Raw genomic sequence first — 12780 nt, forward strand, 5'->3', positions numbered from 1 at the left:
ATGTAGGTGCACGTTAAGACGGGGTTTCGGGAAATTCCACCCGCAAGTGTGGAAAAATCGCGAAAAACGTTTGTTTGTAACTTTTTTGTTTACTATCCGATCGGCCTCAAATTTATTTCCAAAGGTCTTGGTTCAAATTCATTTGAGGGATGTTTCGCACTTTTTGGAAAATGCATCCCTGCTTGGTGGAAATGGTCAAAAATTTTGTGGGTGACGGTTCGCCCTCAAATTTATTTCCAAGTATCTATATGAAAATTCATTTGAGACGTGTTTTTCACTTTTCGCAGAATTCAAACTTCTTCGGGGTGAATGCGATTCAAAGATTTTTTGTGCGAAGTTTTAAGTTGTGTCCGAGTTGCTTCAAACTTATTTTCAAAGCTCTACATAAGAACTTAATAAATACATATTTCAGCGATTTGGGAAATACCACCCGCAAGAGTGGTAAATTGGAGGAAAACGGTCCGATCGGCCTCAAACGTATTTTCAAAGATCTTTGTTCAAATTCATTTGAGGGGTGTTTCACACTTTTCGGAAAATCCGTTCCTCCTTGGTGGAAATGGAGGTCAAAAATTTGGTGGGTGACGTTTCGCGCCCAAAATTCGTTTCCAAAGATCTATAAGAAAAATCATTTGAGACGTGTTTCACACTTTTCGCAGAATCCAAACTTCTTCGGGGGGAATGCGATTTAAAGATTTTTTGGGCGACGTTTTAAGTTGTGTCCTATTTGCTTTAAGCTTATTTTCAAAGCTTTCCATAAGAACTTAGTGAATACGTATTTCAGCGAATAGGGAAATTCCACCCGCAACAGTAGTAAATTGGCGGAAAACGGTTGTATGAAAGTTTTTTGTTTGCCATCTGATAGGCCCCAAACTCATTTTCAAAGATCTATGTTCAAATTCATTTGAGGGGTGTTTCACACTTTTTGAAAAATCCATCCCTTCTTGGTGCAAATGGGGGTCGAAGATTTGGTGGATGACCTTTTGTGTTCAAATTTATTTCCAAAGATCTATAAGAAAAATCATTTGAGAAGTGTTTCACATTTTTCGCAAAATCAAAACTCCTTCGGTGGAAAATACATTTCAAAGTTTTTTTGGGTGAATTTTAAGTTTGTTTGTTTCCCGTCCGATCAGTTTCAAAATCATTTTGAAAGCTTTTTAAAAACATTGATTTTATAACATACATGCCACGGGCAAGGCCGGGTTATACCCGCTAGTATTTCTATAAAATACAAAAACTTAACTTAGAAATACTTTCCTTAAATAAAAATAATAATAAATCTCTAAATTATAATAATGTCTATATATATTTTAAGAATAAATATAAATAAAAAAAAGTCCATTAAAAGAAATATTTTTAAAATCGGCTTAAATCAAGGCACAAAATTGAACAATGAACGAGCTTATATATAACACATATTTTAACTATTTGTAGCGTTAAGGGGATTGACAATTTTTGGCAAAAACGCTCAAAGCGCTGCTTCATCTTCTGTTTCTGGCACTGGCAACATCAAAGCTCAACTTTGAGTTTGGCCACCCAAATATCTTTATTTCCGTTTGTTTTCACCAGCATAGCCACAAGATTCCCTTCGCCCACAGGAAGCAGGAAGTGCGCCTCATGCAGCATTTATAAAAAATCTAAAAAAGAAAAACAAAACTCATAGCTCGTGCACAGAGAAATAAAAATACGAAACAAAAGGCGTTGGAGCTAACAAGAAAATTGACGCGTAAAATTGTCACAAAATGTAAATATTAAATATAGTCGTGCAATTGCATAGATTTAATTAAATTTGCAATTTTTGCTTTGAGCTGGCACAAACAAAAATGCCGAAAATTGGCCACAAGCATGCTGGCATTGGGCTATATACAACTGCATGCAGCATATAAATATTTGAAAAATCTTCTCACATGAATAATTTCGTTTAAATTGCATACATAATTTGCAGTCGACAATTTAATAAATATTCCGGGTTTGCCATCGAATTTCCATTTTGCACTTACACTCGCAATGCCAATTGGCAAACATTTTATACCAAACACCAGATAATTCAATGTTGTATTCACACACACGCAAACACACACACACACACACACTTGCAAGCACATAGTCACACATGCACAGCAACTTGCACTGCAGCAGGTTGCATTTCAATATTCGATAAAAAAATTGCAATATTTTGAAGCATATATTGGGAATAGCACTTTGTACAACTGCACGTTTATTTCTGTTTCTTAGGCGCACTCAAATGATAAATTAGCTCAAATTTAACTATGCACCCAATTAAATTTTCAAAGTATCTAATTAAATAGCTGCGAAATTAATGGGCTTCTAAATAATAATAATATTTATATATATATTTCATTTTTTAAGAAAAATGTATTGCATAAATATTTTTTTAAATGAAATATATGTTTATTTGTTTTAATATTTTGTATTTAAGCTTATTTCCTAAAATATAAATAAGAAATGAATTTTCGCTGAAAATATCTCAATTGTAATAAAAGACAGTTCGTTTCAGTAGCACTTACCATGCAATGCAAAGACATATTTACATGTTCTCCAAGTTAAATAAAACAAAAATTGCAGGGAGTGCGTCAATATGCTGACGAAATGCCGCAGCAGCGTTCAATCCCCTTCCCCATTTCAGCAGACCACATATATCAGTATCCATGCAGAGCTCTCTGCATACATCTCCAGTTGTCTGCTTCTGGCTGTCTTGCTGTTGGGTGCCATCAAACAGAAACAGCACAAAAATACGCACACGCATAAAGCGGAAAACATTTTTACACATGTGACTGACGCTGATTGCGTTTGTCACGTCGCCGAAATAAAATTGCAACCCATTCCGCAAACCTGATCTGGATGCCGATCCATTGCCATGCAACTACCTAAGCGAGCCGGAAAGGTGGCAAACACACATACCGAAATGCCGCAAAAGCAATGCCAGCAAAGACGCAGCCGGCAGCATACAAAAGCCGAGCCCAAAACCGTAGTCCACACGCAAACGAAGGCCCCACGTTGGTCTCTGACAGTTGTCAATTTTGGTGTTTTTTTTTGTTTTTGCTGTGCCCCCAAAACTAGGCAACGGAATTGCAGCAAAATCATCATCGATGAACTCAACGTCGCGACGTGTCGACCTCTTTGCACACAAATGCACACACAAGCTTCACACACATGCTCGTATGTGTGTGTGTGTGTGTGGGAAAGGGACTAGGCCGCAGCCTCGGCCTCAGTAGCGGCCACGTTGCGTATACGTAATGTTGCGCATATTGGGTCGCCATCACAGATTGTCGCAGTTGCGGCATATTTGCATAATTTAGCGATTGAATTTGATGTTCAAAAGCAAAACAGCCCAGCTGCTGCTGCTACTGCTGCCGAAGTTTTTCCACACTTCGTGCACACATCAAACGCGCTGTGGATGTATCGATTTGCTTTTTACTTAATAAATAAATAATTGTTCGTTGCATTTGCCCACCGTGGGAGCCAACGTTGTGTGCCATCGACAATAATTGCATGCAACATAATTATAAGCCATTAAAGCACTTAAGCTCCCGGAAAACCAACGGCACCGCCAACAGTGCTGGCTGTCGGCTATGGGGGCTGGGGCGACTGGGCCAGCTTGGGCGAATTGGTCGAGTCATGTTTGCATATGCATAATTATGATGAAAACACATTTAAATGCATTTAATCGGGCGTTCAGTTGGTCACCAGACGCCCACCCACCCGGCCGGCCGGCCGGCCGGCAGGTAGCTTATGGCAATGGCCCACTCAAAGGCTTTTAACGTTTATTGGTTTTTATTAAATATGCGAGTGTGCCATATAATATGAACGGCTCGCCTGGGCCCTTAACTGGTCCACATTGGCCCGGTCCCAACTGTCAAAAGGCATATTTAGTTAGATGCGACAAGGAGAGCTGCTTGTGAATTCCATTTTATTGGTTTAAGTGCACAAATTATTCATTCTGATTCCACTTATAAATGAAGAAGACACTGATCGCCCACAGGCACAAAAATTGTTACTTTTATATTGACGGAAAGAAAGACATACAAAGGGACTATCGCTATAGTATCTGCCAGGGGACATAGATAATCGACAAGCTGTAAACTATGAGCTTTGCCATGTCAAAAATTGCTTCATTTGCAGCCCATTTATGTGCCACGCCTCTCCACCGGCCAGTAAAGCGCACTTTTAACTTTCCAGAGGATCCGCACATTGCCTTAATTAAAGTTGTACTCGGCAGGCGCAATCAACAAAAAAATTGCCTTACAAAAGGAAAGGGCTGCACCATGGCAAAAGGCAACAAGAGCTAAAACACATGTGTGAAAACTGGCAAAGTAAATGGCCAAAACAAATTGCCAAAGTCGGAGCAGCAGCAGCAGCAGCAACAGCAGCAATGGGCGCAGTTTTGAATGGGGCTGAGTTCGGGTTTTTTGCTGGGGTGCCCAAATGGCAATTTATAAAATCCTTTGAAGTGTCGAAAATCAGTAATTGTAGTCAAAGTGCAAATTGATTGCCAGCCAGACACACACTCACACAAGCGCACACACACACTAGCTCGAACACTGCCATGTGCTGGCAAATTTTGAGTGTATTTGTCTCTGTGTGTGTGTGTGTGCCGAAAAATCAGTGTGCTAGCCATGTTTTATTGAGTGTAATTTGTAGTTGCAAATTAATGGCCGCACTTCACTTTTAATTAAAACGCAGCAAAAGAAAAGAACTCAAATATCTGGCATCAAGAAGTTTTCTTGATCCAACGAACTAGGCATGCTCTTTCAAAAATCAAAAATAATAATATTTGAAAACATTTATGTAAGACTTGACTTAAATTATTCAAGAAAAAATACATTTTGAAAAGAGCATTTTAGCACATGCATAAAACAATTTACCTAATTCTTAAGAAACCGTTGAAATTAAAGTAAAAAAATCACAATTTTATTTAAATTAATTTTTTTGAAAACAACGTTATACAGAAACTTGTGAAATACGATTAAAAAAAAACACCCAAATATATATCAACAAAAGGAAAACCTTGTGACCACCACTTTGATCATAAGTTTCGAAAGTATTTAATAAATCAAACATATATTGTATTGAGAGAAATTATAAAAAAGCGCTTAAAATGAACCTAATTAATTTCTTCATTAATTTTCCATAAGCTTGTAATAACCTTCCTATGTGAAAGTATCCCTTTTAGCAACTCATAATAATATCCTCTTGTAGGGTACAATAAATGTATAGCATTCCTGAAAACGGGGCGTGTTCTCTTCTGCAGTATGAGGTTTGGCAAAGTGTTAGATAACTAACTCAATTGCAGGCCGTGCCGGCAAGCGGGATCGGGGCAAGGCGCTGTATATGGTATGTCTGTCCTTTAGTTTTCCCTTTGACTACTTTTATACCGTTCTTCTGATGCTCAGTTTTCTTGAGTTTTCCTTTTTTTCGCTTATCCTTTACCCTATGCCCGTGGGGCAGGCACGTTTTCCCTTTGCTTAAGTGACTTCATAACCCCGAAAGTGGAAGCCACTTTTTAGTGCAGCGCATATGGGTGTACCTGTGTGTGTGCACGTGTGAGTGCGGCAGCTCAGGTGCTTTCCCGTAGCATAACACGCTTGCTGCTCGGCGTTTGCTAAGTTGCTATTTTGAGCTGCTTTGTCGCCTGTTGCATAAAAGCGCTTTAAAGCATACGGAGACGGCGACGGCGATTGTGGCTGCAACTGTGGTTGCCACAGAAAAAGTTTTGAATAAATTTGCGCCATTTGCCAGCGGCGACAACAGCATCAGCATCAACAACAACCACAACAACATAAACAGCAACGGGAAACGCAACAAGGCGAACAAACTAACTTTGTTGACTGGCAGCGCATCGATTTCGTCGGCGTGAAAGGCGGAGGGAGCGCGATGATGTCGCATCCGAGGCATCATCAATTTTGGTTTGAGAGTCTCATCAATAAAACATAACAGCAGCAAATGGAGACACATGCGACAATGCGCATGCAACTGGCTAAAGGATATGAAAATATCAAGGACTGTGCTCTGCACTCCGTTAGCATACGTGGCATACAAAAGCATTGCTAGCTAATTTTCGGGCAAACCCACAAAATAACCCATGCTGACAATCGAGAAACATTTCTGTCGATTTGTCTACTTGTTCTTTGAATAAAAATTAAAACTAAAATTGTGTTCAGAGATGTTGCAAGAAATTCCAAATGTTACTCTTTATCTTAACTTAAAGCTTAATTTAAAACGTAAAAAGGCTTATTAAGTTAACATGTAATTAAAAAAGGTTTTATAAATAAGATACATTTGTCAGAAACAAAATTCACTAAAAGCAATGAAGGGTTGTCATTAATCTACCAGAAATCGCAATCTAATTTGTGTATCTAACAAAAAAAAAAGAACGAAGACGGATTATTAAATGTGAATGAATATTCATATCCAACAAAAAATTTAAAAAAAATTTATTGTCAATTTAAAACAGACGCGACACATTTATCTAAATATTTTAAGGAATTAAAATCGAGGTATTATTATGAATAAGTAAGGAATTTAGATGCTTACTAGAAATTATATTAAGAAGGCAATTAGCAAAGTCTATGCATGGAATTACTTAGTTAAAGAAATGATATTCTTTGCAGTGACAAATTTGACAAAAAACTTTATATATATGTTATATATACTAAAAACTAATAACTTAATAATAATAGTTCCACACTTGCATGACTTATCCAAAGACATTTTTCTTAATATGCCTGTTGGCAATGCCTTAACTCCAATTGCAATGACATCCCTTGACATTTCACTTAGTATAACTGTTGGCAATGCCCTTACTACTACTCTAAATATCAAATGGCAATGCTGCTGCTGAGAAATTTATATATGATTTTCATATATACACTTAATAAGTAATAAATAAATTACGCGTAACTGTGCAAAGCAAACAAAAATATAAGCCCAACACTTGCTTGACTTATCCCTAGACCCTCCGCTCAGAATGTCTGTTGGCAATGCCCCTCCCCCACTCTAAATGACAATTGGCAATGCTGCTTCAGCTTCTCAAGTCCAGTGTGAAGTTTGGCGAGCTGCTGATTTGATTACATTTACACACATCCGACAGTTGCTGGTTTGGCAACGGCAACTGTTTTCCAGAAAAGTGCGCGGTGAAATTTTCTTGTCAACACTTGCAATGGGCCGAGTTTAGTAACACCCTCTGGATGGGGGTCGGGTTGGGTCGGGTCGGGTCGGGGTCAGACAACAATGGCAGCTAGTAGCTTGGCTTTGTTATGGCAGCCTTGCAGTTGGCATGCGAGGCTTTGGCAAGGCGCTGCCTGCTATTTGTAGCTTGGCTGGTTGGCCAGGCGCCAGAATGTGAAGTCTTTGTCTGCTGCCAATTGAATTGAAACTTTATTTTTGTCTGCTTTTTTGCTGTAGTTGTTGTTGCTGTTGAGTATTTGACCCCACAGGTTAGCCCATAATAATATTGGTGATAGGTATGTGCAGCAGTTTTATAATAAAGCCAAGAAAGCCCATAATGAGAAAACCCAGCGTGATGGCCAGCGCAGAGCGTAGAAACTCTTGCCGATCCGGTTTCGTGCAGCGCTTGATCACGCGCGTCGAATCCCTGAAGAAGGCCAACAGTGGCAGGAGGACGCACAGCAGCTGATCCCAGACCAACTGAGTATAGCTGGCCGATGATTTGAACTTGGGCGCTAAATCTAGCAGCAGCCTGCTTAATCTGGAGGACGTTGTCAGATTGTCATTGTGCTGGTTACTCTTCACTTGCTAGGCGAGTTACCTACCCCGACTTTGGCTTCTTTTTCATCCGACGTCGTCGCTGTAAGCGCTGATCCATTTAAACTTCAGTCGTTACTTTTCTGTTGACTTGTATGCCAGCTACAAAGCAATGCCTGCTCTGAATTTTCTTAGTCGGAATTAAGATGCCCCGCCCTTTATGATGGAACTGAAATCTGTCGACGGTTTCTTTCTCTTTAACTTTTCTCATTACAAAAGTTTTACTATTTCCCTTCGCACTCAACAAATACTTAAGAAGGGTTATTCAGGCGACATTTGCACTATTTTCAACTGGCAACTGCATTTTAAAATGCGATTTAATGTTCTAAAAAGATTTTCCAAGCCAATGAAATGACAGAAAAAACCAGTTGAACTGATTATATGAGTAACTTAATAAATTTGTATATTTAAATCAACCTTTAATTCTATATAAAATAATATGCTTGGATTTTGGCTGACTCGAGCTAAACACTAAAATAAAAGGAATACGATTTCTATATAATATTTATATGCTATAAATGGCTGGCTAGATTTCCTGAACACTGGCAAGTGTTCCTGACACAATTCAGTCAAGGTGAAGGATAATGGCACATGGTAATATTTCCTGGCTTTGCCCGAACCAAGTTCTTGTCTTCCAATTTTAATCTTTAGTTTTCCGTGTACCGTATAATTTGTATAATTTGAAGCCTAGAATGATAGTTAAGTCTGGTGAAATACAAAACACTTCAAGGTATTGACTTAAAAAATGAGAAGAAAATTTCCAATTAGGTGGCTGTAATTCAAAAACAGTAGAAGTCACATCCATAGAATCTTATGTGCCTCCTTCTGGTTATTTACTTCCAAATTCTGTTTGTCATTTTAAACATCTGAAATAGTTTTGGGGATTAACTTATTCTAGGGAGGTTATTTAATTTAAAATAATCTTATGCGTGGCACAACTCAAACAAAGATACACGGAATCTCCAAATCGAGCTCTGTCTAATAATAAACCATTTTATATGTTTTCTGCTAAGTATCGCAGTCAAGCTTCTTAACATCGAGCTGATAATTATGAATCTTGAGCATTACATAAATTGCAATTTGGTCTGATTCTGGCTGCTGCTTCTTTGTCAAAGCAATTGCTGGGCAAAGTATATATCGAACAATGAATGCAGCGTCATTTGAACTGGGAGGCGGTGCTTGGGTTGGATCCTAGATTACACACTTAATCAAACTTTATGCAAAGCTGCCTCTGCCACCCACAAAATTTGCAGCAATTTGCTTGCGCTGCACACGCACAGATAGAATGATAAACACAGAGGGGCAAAGGGTTAGGCAGGGGGTGTAGACAAACGGACAGAGGTCTTAAATGCTGCAATTTGTTTTGCTGCCGAATCGTAGCTGTCTTCACTCGAAGCTTAACCAAATGCAGAGAATCATGTACCGCCGCCAGCTTTATTTCCAAAAATGTTGCAAGTACTGCTGCGGCTTCCACTGCTACTGCTGCGGCTGCTACTGCTACTGCTGCTGTTGCTGCTGTTTGACATCCTTGGCTGGCTCGGTTGAGCTCCCAGGACAATTCACTGCGAAATTGCTAGACAAAACTGTGGCGCACAAGGCGGCCGGAATGGCAACAACGATGCTCGTTATGTGTGCAGCATACAGCCTGGCGCAGCGGCTCCATCGGCTCAATCGGCTTCATCTGTATGAGCTGTACGCAACACACACACGCACAAATACACTCGCCTTTATACATATTGTATGTATGCTTATTTATGAATGTGTGCGTGTGTCGGGATTTCATCGTCACCATTGAGATTGAAAAATGTTAAAAATTGCTTTTAAATGCCGCAAAATACAATTTATTATTCAACAGAGGCAAACGCCAAACACTCGAACAATGTCTGCCCTGGGAGTGGGTCCAAGTGGGCGTGCCTTTAGACGTGGACGTGGGCGTGGGTTTGGGCTTGGGCGTAAGCGTGCCTGTGGCTGAAGCTGAAGCTGAGGCGTGACACTGACTCGCTCTATATATGTATGTATATGGCACGGCCATAGGAAAGCTTAACTGTGTTTGGCTGCTTGGCAGTAAATTCAAATAAAGCACACATACACGCACACACACGCACACACAATCAAAGTTGAAAGCAATGGCAACAATTGTAGCTGCAGCTGTTTTGTTTATTACGTATACGCACTGTACGTCGCAACCAGATATGTATTTGGGCGCCATTTTCCCGGCTTAAGCAGGTCAAAAGCCTTTTTCTCCAGCATTTTAAGCCTTGGGCCTCACTATGAACAACGTCAAAATCTCTAAAGATAATTACGAAATATATGTGCCATTGTTTTTTACCTCGCAACAGGGATAGAACCATTCGAATATACAATATAAAGCTGGTAAATCCAACCAGATTTCAGATAGTAGGCCGTTATATGTATATATTGGACTACAAATTAGGGACTTAAAACATTTGGCTCACGTTTGGCTTACGGTTATTGACTTTTTCTTATTGCCTGAGAATGAATTTTTCTACTTAAATTTTTAAGAATAAAATATAAGTCTCAAGTCTTAAATACGAGAGTAAATCTATTTAATAGATTACTACATTATTATGTTAAAAAATTAATGAAGCTTGTAAATAATCGTTTTCTTAAACTCTATTAATAATAGATTCCCAGTTTAGCTAAGATCTTAGTAAATGCGTCTCAAACTCTTTGCTTTCGTGATATTTCCCCAAAATTTTCGGACAGCTTATTATTCCCACACAGAAACACCCACACACAGATACACACAAACACAAATACAAGTACACACAAATTATTAACAACACAGTTGAACGAAAATGATTTAATTGAATTTATTTGCGCGCTAATGCCATTTGCCACAATGCCTCTGGGGCCAGCTGCTAACATCAAAAGACACTGGAAATTAATCAGGCGCACACGCAGCTGAGCCCCGCCCACATGGCCAGCGCCTGCGGCACATATAATTGCATTAATTTATGTGTAAAAGCCACAGAAATTAAAAATAATAATATGTAATATGTATAATCAAAATATTCAAAATGTGCCTCAGCACCAAAAAGTTTCAATATAAATTTTGTGCCAGCTGTCAAATGGTGACTGGCTTGTCCTGGTACGGGTACGGACGAGGGGTTTGGGTGGTCTGGTGGGTGCCGAAGGGGCCTCAGGCTGTAAGCGGCTAACCAGTTGAAAGACTAATTTTCACATTTGAGCTGTAAACTCGTCCTGGAACAAGCAGCCGCCGCTGTCGAGCTGTAAATGCGCGGCTAATGCGCTGCGGACTATCATTTGGCTGGGGCGTTCACATTTGGACGGATGGGCGTTTTGGGCGTGGCTGGCCAGCCAATTTCATGGTTAAATGATTCAGAAACAGAATTACAAAATTAGTCGGCCCGTTAACACAATGTAATTAACTTTTGCGCGACCTCTCTCAATATATTTGATATTTATTTACCAGGCCCGAATGCCACCCCGGGGTGCACTTTGCTTCCTAATGCCACGCGCTCGGGGACAGCTCCCGTTGACAACTTTCAAGCTAAAGAGTATCTAGGATGCGATTCCAATTACCCTATTTCTGCCGCACTTTCCAGCACTCGTCCCGCTTGGCATTCGGCCGCACCGCTATTCAAAGGCAATTTGAAACAAATTTTATTGCAAAAGTTTCGAGCACATGGAGATGGTTCAAGTCCGCCAAAAAGTTGAAGTTGGCGCGTGCCTGCGCCTTGGCTTTGCCCCACAATTAGCTCTACCTAAAAGTATGCAAGTGTCCCATTTGAGAAACACACAAAATACCATCTAATAGGCGTGGCATATTAAAATAACTTTTTCCCAGATCAGGGTATTTTGAAGTCAAGGAGAAACAACTTTCAATAACAATAAATATCTCGGTGTCAAGGCGGCAAAAGAATTTACACCTGAAAAAGGCAATATAAAATGATCGCAATACTTGCACACGTCCGTTTTTAAACATTTTTATACAAAAGAATACTTTGGCTATGCAAAGATTGAAAATACAAAATACTGTAATTAAATATGTTTTCCTTCCGTCACTTTTCAAAATAATACATTCTTGAATATAGAGAACATGCCCAGTAGAATTGCTAAATATGCAAATGTATTTAAAAAACCAAAACATTGGAGGGCGGGACACAGCGAGACAAAGATAAATTCAAAACTTATTATTTGTGTGAATGCATGATCAGATATGATCACAAAACACTATAATGAAAGAATTAAAGCCTGGAAGCAGTACCTGAATTAATGAGAATCGCATAGAAGGGTAATAATGTTATGGTAGTTTTCAAAATGTGTTTAAAGCCGATTGGAGGAAGGAAAAATGTTCTTACGGCTTGAACTGAGCGTTGGCCACCAATAAGCGTTTCAGTCAGTCAATAAATACCCCACAATCAGTTTTGAAGAATTAAATTGGTTCGCTTAAGGCTTAACCCTGATATACCCTTTCTTATGCACTGGAAATAATAATATTAGCTAGTTTAACATTATTCGAATTCTTTCATTTTCCAAAGGTACCTATAAGGGGCTTAAAACATCATTTTGCTCTAAATACAAATTTTCTAATGATACGATAATTAAATAAAATAATTTTAAAAGAAATAACAATCAAATTGCTTCTTTTTTTTTTGGTCTGTCTGAATTAAGAATTCGTAATTCAGTAAGTATTCAGTCGACTTTTCGAAGAAAACACATTCAACTACTTAGATATACATACATATATATATATATCTATCCACATGTTGTAGCTGGCGCGTTGTCCAAGCTTGGATGCACTGCCAAATCAAACCTCGAAAAACCTGCGCAATGATTGCTAAAAAGAAAGAACAACTATTGCCAGCCACTGCCATTACCAATTTTTGCGCTTAACGCTTCACTGAGCAAATCACTGAAAGACTGAGATATGGAGACGCAACGGGAGCGGCACTGCGAAAGAGAAATGGGGAGGCGTGTGTTTCCGTATTCTGTCCCTGCTTATGCCATCAG

General features: G+C 39.1%; 1 protein-coding gene across 1 annotated transcript; it reads right to left on the reverse strand.

Moving 5' to 3' along the window:
• Positions 1-6975: 6975 nt before the first annotated feature.
• On the reverse strand, positions 6976-8141 carry LOC135437788 (protein transport protein Sec61 subunit gamma). The gene is made up of 2 exons (XM_064695855.1): positions 7791-8141; positions 6976-7726 (listed from the first exon to the last, which is right to left on the reverse strand). Exons 1-2 carry the CDS (start codon positions 7841-7843, stop codon positions 7456-7458), a joined length of 324 nt encoding a protein of 107 aa, XP_064551925.1. The 5' UTR covers positions 7844-8141; the 3' UTR covers positions 6976-7455.
• Between the last annotated feature and the right edge of the window lie 4639 nt (positions 8142-12780).

The sequence above is a fragment of the Drosophila montana genome, unplaced genomic scaffold (assembly GCF_035044405.1).
Source record: "Drosophila montana isolate Dmon_TW-CO22-7 unplaced genomic scaffold, ASM3504440v1 contig_3833_1, whole genome shotgun sequence".
Lineage (NCBI taxonomy): Eukaryota > Metazoa > Arthropoda > Insecta > Diptera > Drosophilidae > Drosophila > Drosophila montana.

Bases quoted from the DNA above. Each gene is read 5' to 3' on its own strand.
- LOC135437788 (XM_064695855.1), bottom strand. From the start codon at position 7,843: ATGGATCAGCGCTTACAGCGACGACGTCGGATGAAAAAGAAGCCAAAG. The intron at 7,727-7,790 runs GTAGGTAACTCG...AACGTCCTCCAG, and splicing joins AAAAAGAAGCCAAAGTCGGG to ATTAAGCAGGCTGCTGCTAG.